The 17,523-nt window shown below is 46.3% G+C and overlaps 1 protein-coding gene across 1 annotated transcript in view; it reads left to right on the forward strand.

Annotated features, from left to right (window-relative positions):
* DISC1 (DISC1 scaffold protein) overlaps window positions 1–17,523 on the forward strand; it is a 365,311-nt gene that overhangs the window by 290,578 nt on the left and 57,210 nt on the right. Inside the window, exon 10 of the mRNA XM_024117085.2 lies at window positions 4,311–4,371. Coding sequence (XP_023972853.1) covers window positions 4,311–4,371 — 61 coding nt within the window. The remainder of the gene's footprint in view (window positions 1–4,310; window positions 4,372–17,523) is intronic.

The raw sequence follows: 17,523 nt of genomic DNA on the forward strand, positions 1-17,523 counted from the left end.
TCAGTCGCCAGGGTCTTCTGAGTGTCCATCTGCAGTCCAGACCTTCTCTAGACTCCTATATCCAACTCTATACTTGCCAGTCCTGCTGGATGGCTAATAAACCTAGATTTATCGTATCCAAAATTGGACTCTTTTTAAAAGTTTTTCAATTGCTTTTATTTTCTCCAGCTTTATTGAGGTATAATTGACAAATAGCGTTGTGAGATAAAGTGTACAACGTGATTGTGATGTTTGATATATGTGGTGAAAGAGTTTCCCCTCATCAGGTTAATTAACACATCCATCACTTCACGTATTTATCTTTTTTTTTGCCGGGGGGGGGGAACATTAGAGTTCTACTTTCTTAGCAAATTTCAATCCAAAATTGAACTCCTGCTTGTCTCCCCAAACGGGTTTCACCGCTATCTTCCCTTCTCGGTTGATGGCGACTCTGTTTTTATTTCAGTGGCTCAGGACAAAAACCTTGTAGTCATTCTTGACATGGCTCTTTTTCACACATGCAAATCCAGTCCGTCAGGAACTCCTGTTGTTTCTGTTTTTTAAAGTGTACCTAGAATCTGCCTCTTATCGCCGCCTCCTGCTGATGCTCTGGTCTCAGTCCCCGTCACCTCAGCAACTCCTACAGTCTGGTCTCAACACAGCAGCCACGAGCCAATTTCTTGCCCTTCTTATGCAGTGCTTTCCCATTTCACTCAGAGCACCCCAAATCCCGAGATGGCTTTCCAGTTGCTACAGCTGTAGAACTACTTATCCCCCCAACTTAATGACTTACAGCCATTTATCATGTGCACAAATTCTGTGAGTCAGGGGTTTCGACAGGGAGCAGCAGGGATGGCTTGTCTCTCTTCCATGATGTCCGGGTCCCTCAAACTGAAAGGCCCAAGTCATCTGAAAGCTCGCTCACTCACACGTCTGCGCACACACACACACACACACACCCACAGACACACACACACACTCTGCGTATCTGAGCACGCTCCTAGCACTGGGTCTTACCTTGCACCTTCTTCAGGATTTTATATGTGAAGAAATTTTTATAGAGATTTTTTTCCTTTTTTTTTCCAAAACACTTTATACTTTTTAAAAAGCAATTCCTGGTGGCGTGTGCTTCCAACACTGGCTCCCCCCTGTCCCCAGCCGCGTGCTGGGGCTTCTGGGTCCACAGCCCCGCCCGGGGTCTAGTGGAGGCCCAGCAGCAGCCATGGCAGGGCTGACTCTTCTGGGAGCGGCAGGGAGCCAGCCACCCTCTTCCTACCCTACCTCCCAGTAACTACTCCCTGCCCGGGGGCACCCACTCCCTGGGACTCTGGATGGAGGGACAGATGGATGGAGGGAGCTGTCCCCAGGACCCCACCTCCTTCTCTGAGGGGATGCAGGGCATGGATCTGCAGGAGCTGCCCCCTGCAGCTGGCGTTTCTCTCTTGCTCCGTGAGCCTGCTTAACTGAATAAAATGTTGTGGCCAAAAAAAATGCGGGCCATAGGCTGAGCCCTTTGCCCCGGCTGCCGGGAGCCAGAACAGCTCCGCACGGCCTCTCGTGTGGCTTGGGCTTCCTCACAGCATGGCGGCTGGGTTCCCCGGAGGAGGAGCCAGGCAGGAGCTGGACCCTGGCCTCAGAAGTTAAACGGCATCCTTCCTGCCACACACAGCTGGGGGAACAGTCCTAGCCTGTTCAGGTTCAAGTGGAGGGAAATGGGTTTCCCTGTTTGATGGACCGTGGCCAAGTTCTGGAAGAGTGTATGGGGCCAGCGATATTACCGTGGCCGTGTTTGGAAATAGGGTCTGCTGCAGTGGCCTGCGTGATTGGACCTGAGCTGTTTGTCTGCCCTCATCCCTTCTCCCCAGGGAACGTTCTGCTCTGGCCCCATGTTGGTGAGACACTCAGGCAGACTCCCGCCCTGGCTGGCCCTTGTGCGTCTCTGCCCTTCCCGGCGTGCTGCTTACATGCTCTCCCCGCCATCTCCTTGCTTTTAATCAATGTCACCTTCTCAGGGAAGCCTACCCTGACCACTCTGCAGCCCCACTCTGATTCCCTTCTCTTGATTTGTAATACTTATCACCCCCCTAGTAGTCTATGGAACTTTATATTTCCTCTTTATTACCTGCCCCTCCAGAACGAAGCACTGCATAGGCAGGAATCTTTATTGACCCTGCTCACTGGTTTATACCCAGGGCTTAGAACAGTGTGTGCCACATCAATGCATATAGCATGTGAAACAGAGCATGTCTGGTTGGGATATTCTGAATTTGCAGTACTTATTCCAGGTGAACCAGTGAGATCTCTGTCCTGAAGAACCACATCACCATGACTAAATCCCCGTGCTGGCACACGACCTGACTCATAGTAGGAACTGGCAACACATACTTAACTGATTTATTTCGAGAAAAAAACTTAGCACACCTTAACTTGTAGCTTAGGCAAGCACAAGTCAACAAGAGATCAACTTAAACAGTTCCTTTCACTGTATGTATCTCTGTTTTAACTATCATCAACGAATTAGCCAGAACTTTTGTTGTCATTTCCATCTCAATATTTGGTTTCTTTTTTTTTTTTTTTGCGGTACGCGGGCCTCCCTCTGTTGTGGCCTCTCCCGTTTTGGAGCACAGGCTCCGGACGCGCAGGCTCAGCGGCCATGGCTCACGGGCCCAGCCGCTCCGCGGCATGTGGGATCCTCCCACACCGGGGAGCGAACCCGGTTCCCCTGCATCGGCAGGCGGACGCGCAACCACTGCGCCACCAGGGAAGCCCCTCTTTTCTTTCTTTTTTTTTTTTTTAACAAAGAGAGAAGTACTAGATTTATTCAAGTATTCTATCAACATTTGTTGAGAAACTAGTACAAACAAATGCTATTCAAAGTACTAGAGATACAGCATTGAGTAAGACAGGATCCCAGTTCTTATGGAGCTTACCTTGTAGTGGGAATAAATAGACAATAACAAGCATATAAACAAACAAACAAAAAAAACAGGTAATGGTAAATGTTCTGATGAAAACAAAACAGAGTGGTCTGAGAGTGTGGATTAAGAGTAGCTTAGTTATTCTTGAAAATTGACTGCAATGCCTTATTAAATAACTTCATGTGACTCCAACTGAAGCAGAATAATCAGTTTAAGCCTTTTAATAATAGTCTTACTGATTCATTGATAAGGTGTGTTTTCCCCCATCGGAAAGGTCATCAATTTGGCTTTTATATTCTTAGAGCAGTGTTTCCCAAAATGGGATCAACAAAGTACTAGTTCCTGGGAATATTTGGTTTCTTGATGAGGAATTTCAAGGTACTTTTTCCAGTTTCCAATACAGCCCCTGTCCCTCACCCCGCGCATACATGTTGACCAAAGTGGGGTCCTGAGTGTCCCCCAGGCGGACACTCAGGGCTGAGAGTCAGGCAGCATGCTTTCCATGTACCCCAACTTTTGAGTGTTCATGAGCCCTTCAGCACAAATTACCTTTGAGAATTAAGGTTGGAATAAAAATAATGGTAAATATCACAGTGGCCGTAATACCAGTGAGGACAGAAAGGGAACGACATCAATAGGTTACCGCCACCATCCTCCAGAGGCATCTCTGCCAGCCGCTCTTCTGGGGCTGCTAGTCACATCTCGTTCGGGGATCACCTGGAGACCAAGGCACTTTCACCCCTCAGAGGAGGAGGAAACGGAGGGTGTCAAGAGCTTGCTCCAAAGGTACCAAATCTCTTTTACATTAGCAGAGTGCCTCTTTGACCCACTGGGCCATAAGATCATCTATTCCTTCAGTGTTTGGTGGTTATGAGGCACTGAGTTTACCTCTAGTAGAAGCTGATCTCACAGCTTTGGGAGCTGAGCAGTTGATGTCAGCTCACTGGCTGGATCAGGTTCCTGTTTGTTTTTCAGCGGAAGGGTCTGTAATCCTCAGGTACCATTGGTGAGGTTCTCTGGTTAAACCACAGGATGGGGTGTTCATCTGTCTCTCACTCTTTCCCAAACTCTACAGCCAAGCCTTTGGCTACCAGGTGGAAAAGGTGAGGGGCGCAGAGCACAAGAGGATCCATGCCAGACACCGGATAAGCTGCCTTTGAAAGCACGTAGTGAAAGGCATCATACCCTCAATCCCCGGCTCCGACTCCGGCAGTGCCTGGAGGCCTCAGACCCCTTCCAAAGCATCCCTCCAGGCAAGCCGTCCAATAGATTCGAGTGTTTTCCAAACATAGGATGTTATCATTACTAGCGGCTCAACTGCGATCCTTTGGGTTTTGGCTTTTAGTTGAGCAGTTCTGGGTTTTGTTCAATCTCTGACTCCAGTTGCATCAAGTTTGGATTTTTGTTTTGCAGAAACCAGCGTGAAGGCGAATACTATGAAGTACATGGAAATGCTTGAGGATAACCTGCACAGGTAGGGATGGTAACTTCTTCATTACAGACTCCATGGCACGTCTGGATTCTTTATGATAACAGAATTTGGTGAAAGCAAAGAAAAAGGCTAGCCAATTCCTGCAATAAATTAACAAAGAAAAACACACAAAAAGGGGTCCTTTGAATCCTGTAACAGAAGCAGGTGCCATACAAACATCTCCCAGAGCTTTTCTCTTTTCGTAAAAAGTAAGTAGATTAACATGTTGAAAAGTGTCCGGGGCGATCACAAGATTGTTTTCACGTTTCCTAAGAAGAAGAAGAATCTTCCTTGGTATGTTAAATTCAGAATTCATGCCTTGGTCTGTCTTTCTCTTCTTTTAAATGTCTGAAGTGGATGTTACGGATTTTGACCCAGCTTATCTGTGTTTTAGAACAATATAAAAATGCACATCTTAGATTCTGTTTTGAATCCTGAATCAAAACAAGTGTGAAAAATTCTTGTGCCTTTTTTTTTTAAAACCCAATTAGGAATTCAGATTTGAGAAACATTAGGGATGCTGCATCGTGTCAAGACGTTTCTGGTTTCTGTGGATGTGTACTCATGAAAATAAATCCCAGAGCCACCGGGATCTGTTCCTAATTAAGGAAACAAGTAGGAAAATGTAATATGTGCTTTCCTCCCTGGGACTCATTTAGCTCTATGGAAAATGTTTTGCTACTATCTTGGAAATTGTTAAATAACTCTTTAAACAGGCTATGCCTTAAACCTTTGTCTGCCAGGATAATGCCATCGGCTAAAATACTGCTTCTCCCTTAAGAGATGTTAAGGAGGGCCGCCTAGCTGAGCTCTGCTCTACAGGGCAAGTGAGGTGCTGCAGGGTTGATTCTAATGCTTGGAAAGCAAGTTCTTCCAACCACTGACTGGCATTGCCCCGACCCCTGTGCCCTAGATGGGGGGAGGAACCTCAACGAAGGTGGTCTGTAGCAGGTATGGGGGTGAGAGGGCTTGCAGGTAAGAGGCATCCTCTAAGGAAATGTCTCTCCTCCTTAGAAAGTAGGGCACTCAGCTGGGTCAGGTGCGCTGCCCTGAGTCTGGTGTCCTCCTCTACTGTGTGTTCTGCCGGGGCAGGTTTCTGCATATCCCTCTTGATCTTAACTCTGCTTACTGTTTTTTAGCCGTAAGCATCCCACACACCCTGCGTTCTGTTGGGTGAGCGGGTGGCAGGTTGGAGCTGTAAGACGTGGGTATAGGTAGAGAAGTGCCCCTTTAAATAGCAACTCTATCACTTACCAGCTACCTAAGCTCAGGTAAGCATTCACCTTCCATTTCTTGATCTGTAAAACAGAAGGGTGGGTACCTACCTTCCAGGTGTGTGTGCCTTTCATTATCCACTGTATATAAAGCACTCTCCTAGTCAGCTGTCAGCAAACCTTCGTTCCCTTCACCTCCTGCTGCTTCTGGTGTTTGCTGTCCTGATCGTCGGGACTGGCTGACCAGTCATGCCCAGAACTCATCCTTTTCCCTCCAAGGCAGCTCGCTGTGCTGTGTATGCAGTCCAGGGAATGGCCCCTCCCCTACCTGTGGAGGTCCTCCCACCTGGCGCCTGTGTGGTACCAGGACTCACGTTCACTGCCCTTTGCCTCATCTCCCCCTTGGAGTCCGTCTGTAGTCCTGCCACTCAGGCCCCCGGAAGCATCCTCCAGCCCACCTGCGTTCACCACGCTAGGGTGGGTCTGTCTTCTCTCGCCGAATGACCGTGAGGGCTGCTTTTTACATTTTTCTGTGTCCGGTGTTGCCCTTTCCATTCCATTCTCCAGGTGATCTCGAGTGAGCATCTTAAAACGCACATCTGGTCGTTGTGTATCCCCATCATCGGAAGGATAAAGCCTAAACGTCCCACTGCAGCTCATGCGTTCTTCCACGTGGCCTCCGTGGGTCCTTCGGAATCCACCATCACCACCCGTCACCGCCCTGCTCCGGTCCCACTGGTTCTCGTATGTTTCTCAATGCCACTGTGGTTTTTTTTTTTCTAGAGAGAAACTCATTTAGAAGGGAAGATGGTCAGGGGATTATTGTTCTGGGAAGCATTAGGTTGAACCATGTGAAATTACTGATATCGGACCATTTCGACCTAGAAAAATGGCACTCTCTTACGGTGCAACCCAATGTTTAGCGATCTGGAGCAATCTTCAGTAGGTCCGATGCTACGGCCTGAGACGGGCCAGTGTCCTTCCCCACGGCGCGCTGTCCCGTGCGTGGATGTGCGGGCTTTCACCTCTCCCTTGGCATGTGCCCCTGGGGGCCTCTCCCAGCTCAGCCCCGACCAGCCCTCCGTGTGTCTAAGCCTCGTGCATCCTTCAAGTTTTAGACGTCTCCTCTTTGAAGCCTTCCATGACTCCCCAGGACTGAGTCATGTGCTTGCATTGAATTATTCTTCTTGCTTTCAGAGTGCTTCATGTCAGGTGTGGAAGATCATGTCTGTCTTGTTCAGGATGTATCCTCAGTGATTTGATAGGTCTGAACAGTGTAGGTGACAAACAATATTTGCTGAATGAATGATTGAATAGATGACTGAATGAATGCAGCCAATCTGTAGACAGCCTGGTCTCATTTCCATCAGCTCTCCAGCCATGTGGATGCATGACTCACGTACGTTCATTACTTGGGATCCGTCAACAGTCTCCGGGGACCAGGATGGTGGCTGGCCCATCCTCCAGCCTACTTCCTGAGGGCTCTTTCCATTGCTGTTTCAAGCTGTGAGGAGGTCTGGCTCAGATGGGTTTGAACTGCTGTGCTGGAACCACCCAAATAGAGAGGAGAGAAGGCAGCAGGTTCTGTAACCCCTGGGCCGTGGGCAGAAGGGCAGACAGAGGCTGGGAACTGCTGCGCCCTGAGGTGCATGCAGGGGGGTTATTGCTGCCTTGGAGCGGGAGGCCAGCCTGGAGGCGGCGGAAGCGTGGTGAGTGTCCGGCTCTCCTTCCTGGGACAGAACTGCCCTCCCCAGCAGGCCTGAAGCGTGATGGTGGCACAATCCTGCCTCAGTCATGTTTCTTTTCAAGAGGATCAACGTCTTAAAACACAAAAACAGTTTTTAACCCTCGGTGGTTGGCAGGTGGCTGCTCAATGAATACTGCAAGATGTTGACGAAGGCAAGGTGATAGGTGCCGATGAAAATCTTTGTTCTTTATTTGCACTTTCTGGAGCATCTCTGGGCCTTACGGGGGTTTAGAAGGAGAGTTGCTGAGAACTGAATAAAATGCTTATTTCTGCTTAGAAAGTTGCTGAGGACACACTTGATCATCAGTGCCACAGCGAGATTTGGATCTGGCCAGTCATGATTTTGGAGACAAATCTAAATGACAACAATATCTTTGTTGAGACCTGGAGACTCAAGTACTGAGACAAACTGGGGTGGGTTCAATGTCTCCCTCTCTATCAAAAAAGTCAAATGAATTAGAAATTAGGAAGTAACTGATGCTCTCAGCAGCTCAGAAGGATCTCCTGCACAGTACGGAACCAAAAAGTGGGCAAATATTAAATAGGGGCTTCTAGTATAGAGTAAACAAAGATTTGCCTTTTAATAATCTGAGTTATTTAAAAAAGGAAATTTCCCTCTAAGTTTGAATGTTTGTAAAAACGTTAAAAAGGTTTTTTTAAAACCATGATTTTATTTGCTATCAAACAATGTTAAGGCTGCCAAATATTTGATGTACTTAAAAGTATCTCGGGCTTCCCTGGTGGCACAGTGGTTGGGAGTCCGCCTGCCGATGCGGGGGGCGCGGGTTCGTGCCCCGGTCCGGGAGGATCCCACATGCCGTGGAGCGGCTGGGCCCGTGAGCCATGGCCGCTGAGCCTGTGCGTCCGGAGCCCGTGCTCCACGACGGAAGAGGCCACAACAGCGAGAGGCCCGTGTACCGCAAAAAAAATAAATAAAGTCAAGGCAGCCTAAGAAGATGTAATGCTCCAGAAATCCATTTGTCTTGACATCAAATCTTAGTGGGATATAATACAAAAGGGAGAAAAAAATCTACTCTTAAAGAGCTTTCTCCACTTCTTCTTATTCCCGAGGTTTATTGTTTCCGGAGGTAGTACTTAAGCATGATATTTTGGCCTTGCTCATTTTTCCTTACAGCTGAACCTTGCTTGAATTTCTGTTTTTTCAGTTATTATTATTTGTTGGTTATATTTGTTCATTTGTTTTATTTTTTAGATTCCACATAAAAGTGAAAACATACGGTATTTGTCTTTCTCTGTCTGACTTATATCACTAAGCATAATACCCCCCAGGGCTATACATTTTGCAAACGGCAGAATTTCATTCTTTTTTATGGCTGAGTAATATTCCATTGTATATAGAAGATGTGGTATTTATTTTCTCAAGTATTCGTATTCTCTGGTAGCCATTTTTCTCAAAGAGGCAAAAGGAATATTCAAAAGTCTTGTAGATGGGTTACATTTTTTACTGATCCTATGTTATATCTTGTATCTAACCACTGTACAGGAGAAATTTATTACTGTCTAATGGCCAGCTCACGTCTCTGGCTCAGGGGCACCAAGCCCTCCACCCTAAGGCTCCATTTAAACTCACAGAGTCTCTTGTATGCACGACTGATGGGAAAATTTCTCTTTTTTTTTTCTAGCATTTTTTCTAAGGTTAAACATAAAAACTGCCACAAACTGTAGGAACAGTTTAGTGGATTATAGGTGATTTTTGTTTCTTTGTGCGCTTCTGTATTTCTCAAGTGAGTTTTATTTTTATTTTTTGGAATGTGCATCATACTTTCATAATCAGAAAAGAAAACAGAAAAATCATTAAAGTCTGTTTTGACTGTAGAAATAGTTAGAGACTTTCTCAGCGGTCTTCTTAGCTTTCAAGGGAACTATTAAAAACTCATTGGTCTTACCTGAAATTTACTTAGAGACATATATTTTTCTAAAGGTGATTTGGTTCTTTTTTTTTTTTTTTAATTAATGTTTAGTTTCTCATTATCTTGCAGTTTCAATATGGACAGCCTGCCAGGCAATGGTAGCTCAGGGAACTCACTGCACAGTGGCCAGCGGGGTGTAAGCAGGGAGGGAGAGCCGCGGTGGCTGCTGCCTAGGCACCATCACCTTCCCAGCTGGTCTGTCTGGACGGCTTTGCCTTCAGCCCAGAAGCCAGCGAGGCCTGAGAGGCACCCAGCTTCCTGGAGTTGAGAGTACTTGTTGGGCAATGCTGTCCTGACCTTCTCTCTAAGTTGGCATGTGGACGACATCAAGAGACGAAGGCACCGTTTCTCTGCCCAGAGGACATGCCGTCTAGAGTGGGAGCAGTGCTACCCACGGTGTGCCTCAGAGGTCAAGGTCTGTCCCCGCACCCAAGGCTCCTGGAGCCGGTCAGTCACGGCTAAAAGCAACTGTTGATGACCAACTGCCCACGATCTCAGGAAGATGGGAATTAGGGCTGAAGATGGGGTCCCTGGAACACTTGTTTCCAAGGCAGCTGCCTACGAGACGGTCCACTAGGATGTGGGAAGAACATTTTAGAATTTCTGTTTTACTTTTTCACTTCACTCATTTAAGGTTTGTCCTTGAACCTGCTTTATATGTGTACAGTAGTACATGCATACAATTTGTGAAACAAAAATCAGAGTGCATGGTTGTAATTTTCTCACTGATGAGACAGTGCTGACATTAACACTCGCTTATTTTCCGATTACTGAATCGGATGTCACATTCAGCGTATGACCAGCCTAGGCAGCAGCCGTCTTTGTCTTCACGTCCACAAAGGAAAAAAAAGGAGTTCATTGGTTAACAGAAGAGTTGGCACTCATACACAAAGAAGATGAAAGAGGCAGAGACATGAAGAAGGAACGGGCAGAGTTACAAAAGGCAAGGGGGGAGGCATTTACAGTGTGGAGCTATTGGTAACTTCAGGCCAGAAATCACGAGCCTTGCTTGTTCAGGTGTGCGGCCCTGAAAAGCATCATAGCTGAAAGCCCGGGAGGCTGCTTCTCCCGGGAGTACATTCCAAACTTGACCGAGCTGTGTGCTTCCCGGCAGGCTGGAGGCTGCTCACCAGCTTCCCAACAGGAGTTTAACAATGCCTAGAATTCTTTGGGAACCCATATAGAATGTTCTTTATTCTGAATTCTGCAAAGCGATTTCGACTTTTCGGTGCACCTGGAACAATCCATTTTCAACCCATATTGACCTTATTTCGAAAGCTGCTGGGGGAAGTGACTATAAGAAATGACAGCCAGGAGATAAGTGACCAGGCGCGGGCGGACCCCTGCTTCTGTTTTTCGCACTTTTATTGTATTGTTTTGCTGCTGACCCAGGCGTCCCTTCTCGCCTCATAGGAGGCACAAGTCAGACACATTAGTACCTCCCCAGACACCACGGCTTCTCTGGGAGCCAGGGCCTCGCTCACCCGTCTTCACAGCCTCAGCCCCGTTTTTTCTTCCTCTGCATCTCAGAAAGGCAGATTCTCAGCTTCTTTCTTTTCCCTCCTCTGTTCGGCGTGACGTGACCCTCCCACGTTCACCTCTGTTCTCACCTGGGAGCTATTTGCATTTGTGCTAGCTCTCTCTGTCTCTCTGTGTCTCTCCCCCTGTCTCTCTATCTCTCTATCTCTCTCTGTCTCTCTGTCTCTATCTCTTTCTTTCTGTCTCTCTGTCTCTTTCTCTTTCTGTCTATCTCTGTCTCTCTGTCTCTATCTCTGTCTTTCTATCTCTCTCTGTGTCTCTCTATCTCTCTGCCTCCCTGTCTCTGTCTCTCCTGTAGATTCAGTCACCGAGCTGACAGGGTCAAGGGTGATCATTAAAAGCCCATCATCTCAAAAGAGCCACTTCTGCCCCCAGACGGGGCTTTGAAGTTGCACAAGGCCAGTGCGCTCAGTCCGCAGTCAAAGGCGGCTGGAGCTCCCAGACCCCCGCTGCCGTCTCCGCGGTGAAGATGGTCCTGACTCTCCCATCGCAGGGTCCCCTCGAGGGGCCGTTTCCGTTCAGACGGGCAAACCTCTGCCTGGAAGGTTGCCGTAGGGGTGACGCTAAGTGTGTTTTCACCCGCTAAGATCCGCGCTATCGCTCCGAGGTGACCGCTGTCACTGGTGCGGACGGAGGCTGGCGCTCTGCCGGGTTTCCCCGTAAAGTGTAATCGTGGAGACCTTGGGAGGATTCAGCTGGGACACCCACCCCCGCGGCGGAGGCGCTGGGTGGCCCGGGAGGAGAGGCCCTCTCTGCGCAGCCCCAGGCCGGGCCCTGGGCACACACTCTGTCTTTCTCTCTGTCGCTCTTTCTGTCTCTCTATCTCTTTCTGTCTCTCTGTCTCTGTCACTCTGTCTCTCTGTATCTCTGTCTTTCTGTCTCTCTGTCTTTCTGTCTCTCTAGCTCTCTCTGTCTCTCTAGCTCTTTCTGTCTCTATCTCTCTCTGTCTCTGTCTCTCTCATTAGCAGAAGGGGACGTTTGGGATGCAGAGGCTGGAAGTACATCACCCCTTTTCATCCCCTCCCGATAAGCCGTCTCTCTACTGGGTTGACTCCTGTCTGTCCTTTCAGACTCTGTTGAGGAGGGAGGTATAGCCCACAGGGACTCCTCTGTCCTCTGGCTCCTGTCCTGTCTCCCGTCTGCTTCTCGCCTGCCCTCTGATCGCACTGTCTTGGGACATGAATTTTCCTTTTATGTCCCTGTTCTGCCTTCTCACCTCAATTGCCCACTCAGGGCTCAGTCCTTCCACCCAGGAGATACTGTGACTTCATCCATTGCTGATCTTTTTTTTTTTTTTTTTTTTTTTTTCGGTACGCGGGCCTCTCACCGCTGTGGCCTCTCCCGTTGCGGAGCACAGGCTCCGGACGCGCAGGCGCAGTGGCCATGGCTCACGGGCCCAGCCGCTCCGCGGCATGTGGCATCTTCCCGGACCGGGGCACGAACCCGCGTCCCCCGCATCGGCAGGCGGACTCCCAATCACTGCGCCACCAGGGAAGCCCCATTGCTGATCTTTTGTAGCAAGCCCACATTTCCTTCTAAAACTGCATAAATGGATCCTACACATCATACACACGAAAGCCTTTGTGAAAATATTCGTGTTAGATTTGCCCGCTTTTGAATATTGAAGCAATTTGGCTATACTGTCTAATTTTCCAGGGGAAACAAGGATCTAAAATACCATACTATTTTGAAATTCAGACTGATAAGAAATCTTAAAGCAGTTAATTCTACAAAGGTCTACATAATCATTAATATGTAACCGTTGATTGTTCACATTTAATTTTTAATCTTATTTCATCTTATAACAGAAAATCCTTCAGTATACTTAAAATAATAATGGTTAAACATATAAAAATACATACTTACAGAAAAGTAATACTTAAAATACAAGAAGATGGCATGAATTTAAAAAGTAGGGAAAAAAGAAGGAAAAACAAGGGTAGGGAAAATATTGGTAACATTTGTATGGGGATTAGAGTCACCACCACAGCCGTTTACTATTCTAGACATTAAGTATGACTGATATGTATATAAAACTAAGTAATGTTTGAAACAGTTTATGTGAATGGTAGAATTTATAATAAACTTTGGAGGTCTGCATTTGCACTACAGTTCACTACAATACTTTCCATTCTCTAAGAACTCTAGTAATGAATTTTTACTCAGAAATAACTTTTTCCCCTGAAATGTTCAGTTAATGACGAGTATAGTTTCCAGAACATTTCAGTCCATTTAGAGAAGCCTACATGTAGTTTTTCAGAAAGAGAGAGTCGAGCTCTTGCCTCTAGAACCCCTGCAACTGCCCCAACTAGGCAAGTCTTTCCTTCAGGGCAGGAAAAGAAGCTGTCACCTGCTGAATCCCACCCGGCCTTTATGTCCGGTCCACAAAGAGGGCATGGAGTCCACTCTTCCTTTCTAGGGATGCTGAGAAGCAGGGCCCAGACAGGGGAATTAAGATGAAGGGTCTCCCTCCTCCTAAGTTTTTACCATTAAAAAAAACCCCTCAAACAAACAATCTCTTTCCTGATGAATGTGGAGAACCTGAGACATTTAGATAAAGTGCAGGCTCTGGAGTCAAATTGTCTGGCTCATGTGTGGCCAATTAAAATAGACCAATAATAGAGCAAAGATAAAGAATGTTTCCGTATACAAAAAGAACTTAATAAATGCTAGCTGTTATTACCTTAGTAGAAGCTATGGCACCATGAAAATTATGAAATCAAAATATCTACATTTCAAAAAATCCTTATTTTATAAAACGAGAAGAGAATCTCTTATCCTCCTGGTGAAAGTATGGGGAGAGAAGAGATGTTTGCTTGGAGCTTGGAGCCTCCACTGAAGGGCTGCGAAACCTGGTTGATTATTTAAACTCTTAGCTTTTTCCTCTGCTTGCCCTTTGGCCAGCTGTTAGCACCTCCTGCAGAGGCTGGAAAGGGAGAGAGGTGAGGAAATTGAGTTCTTGTTAATGGCTGAGGGTTAGAGCCTCCCACGGTTTCTGTGACCAAAGGGCTAGGATCCTTCCAACACTCTACTGACTTTAGAAGCAACCTGGCTGGTTTGGGGGGATGTTTGAGAGCAAGAAAGTTCTGGGCGCCAGGCTCCAGAGCTCAGGCGCTGGGAGGAATTTATTATCTCTTCTGCAATTCACGGAGCTTCAAAGCCATTCATCTTTTTTTTTTTTTTTCGGTACGTGGGCCTCTCACTGCTGTGGCCTCTCCCGTGGCGGAGCACAGGCTCCGGACGCGCAGGCTCAGCGGCCACGGCTCACGGGCCCAGCCGCTCCGCGGCACGTGGGATCTTCCCGGACCGGGGCACGAACCCGCGTCCCCCGCATCGGCAGGCGGACTCTCAACCACTGCGCCGCCAGGGAAGCCCGAAATGAGGCGTTTGTGAAGGTGAGTGTTGCCGCTCCGCGGCCCGTGGGATCTCCCCGGACCGGGGCACGAACCCGCGTCCCCCGCATCGGCAGGCAGACTCTCAACCACTGCGCCACCAGGGAAGCCCAAAGCCCTTCCTCTTGACCGTCCGTGGAGCTCAGAGAGAGAGCGCATTTTGGGGAGAAAGTAACTCCAATATATTTGCTTCTCTCCCTCTGATATTTTCCTTTGAGAGAGTAAAAATGTTGCTCTAGAGAAGAGGGTGGCAGAAGGAAAGAAGAGGAAGGATTAGCCAGAAACCCTTTGGGTTTGTCTGGTGAGGGGCTTCAGAGAGGGGAGAGCCCTTCTTCCCGATGTGTGATGGGAAGAATACAGGTAGCATGAGCCACGTGGTTGGCACAGGAGAAGACAGATTTTTAAGAAAAAATTTATTTATTTATTTATTTTAAAATTGAAACATAGTTGATTTACAATGTGTTAGTTTCAGGTGTATAGCAAATTGATTTAGTTATATATATATATATGGCTATATATATTAATATATATATATATTCATTTTCAGATTCTTTTCCATTATAGATTATTACAAGATATTGACTATAGTTCCCTGTGCTATACAGTAGGTCCTTGTTGATTATCTATTTTATATATAGTAGTGTGTATCTGTTAATCCCAAATTCCTGATTTATCCCTCCCCCACTTTCCCCTTTGGTAACTATATGTTTGTTTTCTATGTCTGTTAGTCTATTTCTGTTTTGTAAATAAGTTCATTTGTATCCTTTTTTTTTAGATTCCACATGTAAGTGATATCATATGATATTTTTCTTTCTCTGTCTGACTTACTTCACTTAATATGATCATCTCTAAGTCCATCCATGTTGCTGCAAATAGCATGATTTCATTCTTTTTTATGGCTGAGTAGGATTCATCGCATATCCATACCACATCTTCTTTATCCATTCATCTGTCTATGGCATTTAGGTTGCTTCCATGTCTTGGCTATTGTAAATAGTGCTGCTATGAACATAGGGGTGCAGGTACCTTTTTGAATTATAATTTTGTCCAGATATATGCCCAGGAGTGGGATTGCTGAGTCATATGGTAACTCCAGTAAGCAACCTCCATACTGTTCTCCGTAGTGGCTGTATCAATTTACATTCCCACCAACAGTGTAGGAGGGCTCCCTTTTCTCCACGCCCTCTCCAGCATTTATTGTTTGTAGACTTTCTGACCAGTGTGAGGTGACACCTCACTGCAGTTTTGATTTGCATTTCTCCAATAATTAGTGATATTGAGCATCTCTTTATGTACCTGTTGGTCATCTGTACGTGAGAAGACGGATTTTTGACTGCAGCATCAGAACTAAAAGTGTGGACCAAAGGTCTTGGTCCTCTGGCATCATTTTCTGTCACTGATATTTCAACCCTTCATCAGACGTGGGGCTGTTCTGAAAAGATGGACTGAAAAATAAAAAAGATGGCCGTGATTTTGTCTAATAGCAAATAGGAGATTGACTATTAAAACAGAAGGCTCTGCGAACAGACTCCCCTGTGGTTTGTCCGGTTCATCCCAAAGTGTGTGTTTTAAAGCAATGATATGCTCATTCTCTCCACTGAGATCAATTAGGAAATCAACCAATATTTAAGGAGGCCTGAGGCTTGGCAAGATGCCCAGTGATTCCTCTTTCTTTACTCCGCTTGGTTTAGGTGGTGGAAAGCCATTCCATTGCAATTACTATGTAAACCTGAACTTGGGGAGGCCGTCGGGTGGATGTTCTGTCCACTGTGCTCTGGGGGCCCGTGTGCCCTTGTCCCCCAGATATGCCAGTGTGCTTCACGGTATGCCTGTTTCAAGGGGCCTGTCACATTCTTAAAAGGCAATTACGACTAATCAGTACGGAATGTCCAAACTAAGATGACTTTTACAAGCTCAAGAGAAACCATATAGCTTGAGTGTTTTTGATGCATTTTGGCAGGGAGTTGAGAAATCTTAAAGAAAAATTAATTGCTGTATCAATGGAAACCCCAGCAGGTAGATATCCAATTTGTCCTTAATTAAAATGAGAAGACTTTTAACGATTCAAGGAAGCATTGTCAAGATTGTGTGATAGTTTAATTTGCTAACATGGGATGAACCTGTTAGCTTCAGACGCATGATTAATAGAAGTAGAGCTCCTCCTGGAATTTCTCCGATGCTCACTTTCAGTGTGCAGTCATTTTTAAGACTCTGCTCAGTGCCCTTAGCTCGCGTAAAATGAGGTGACAGGTCTGCAGCAGCCTTGGCAAATGTGGGTTAGGTGAAATATTACACACAACATTGTCTGTGACTCATTTTTGCTCCTTTTCTCCTCCTTACCCCCCGACCCCGCATCCCTCCCTCCCAGCCACCCTGAGTCATACAACAGCTGTGCAAACATTAGCTGCAACGCAGCAAGCGATGAGCTGCAGACTCTCTCTGTGCTGTGCCGTGTCCCCTTCTATCAGGGAGCTCACCCCAGGGTGGGTTCTAAATCCTTGATCACACACACCTCAGGGAGGAAAGCGGTTTTTTCCTTCTGTGGCTGCTAATGTAAAGATGCCATTTCTTGAGCTGGAAGAATTTTCTGTGCTTGCATTATATGCTAAGCCTCAAAAGATAACTTTGTAGCTCTCATTCATCACCCAGCAGGGCCTTTGAGGGGTGCTTCTTTTTTGTTTTTTAAATTTTATTGAAGTATAGGTGATTTACAATGTTGTGTTAATTTCTGCTGTACAGCAAAGTGACTCAGTTATACATATATATATTCCTTTTTCATATTCTTTTCCATTATGGTTTATCACAGGATATTGAATATAGTTCCCTGTGCCCTACAGTAGGACCTAGTTGTTTATCCATCTTATAGATAATAGTTTGCATCTGCTAATCCCAACTCCCCAATCCTTCCCTCCCCCAGCCTCTCCTCCCCCTTGGCAACCACAAGTCTGTTCTCAATGTCTGTGAGTCTGTTTCTGTTTCGTAGATACGTTCATTTGTGTCATATTTTAGATCCCACATATAACTGATATCGTATGATATTTGTCTTTCTCTTTCTGATTTACTTTGCTTAGTAGGATAATCTCTTGGTCCATCCATGTTGCTGCAAATGGCATTATTTCATTCTTTTTTATGGCTGAGTAATATTCGATTGTGTATGTATACCACATCTTCTTTATCCATTCATCTGTCGATGGACATTTAGGTTGCTTCCATGTCTTGGCTATTGTTAATAGTGCTGCAATGAATATTGGGGTGCATGTGTCTTTTCTCACAGGTACATTTTAGAGGATTGTGGTAATTAGGATTGAGACTGACTGGAGACATTCTTCAAA

This window comes from Physeter macrocephalus, chromosome 20 (genome assembly GCF_002837175.3).
Source record: "Physeter macrocephalus isolate SW-GA chromosome 20, ASM283717v5, whole genome shotgun sequence".
Lineage (NCBI taxonomy): Eukaryota > Metazoa > Chordata > Mammalia > Artiodactyla > Physeteridae > Physeter > Physeter macrocephalus.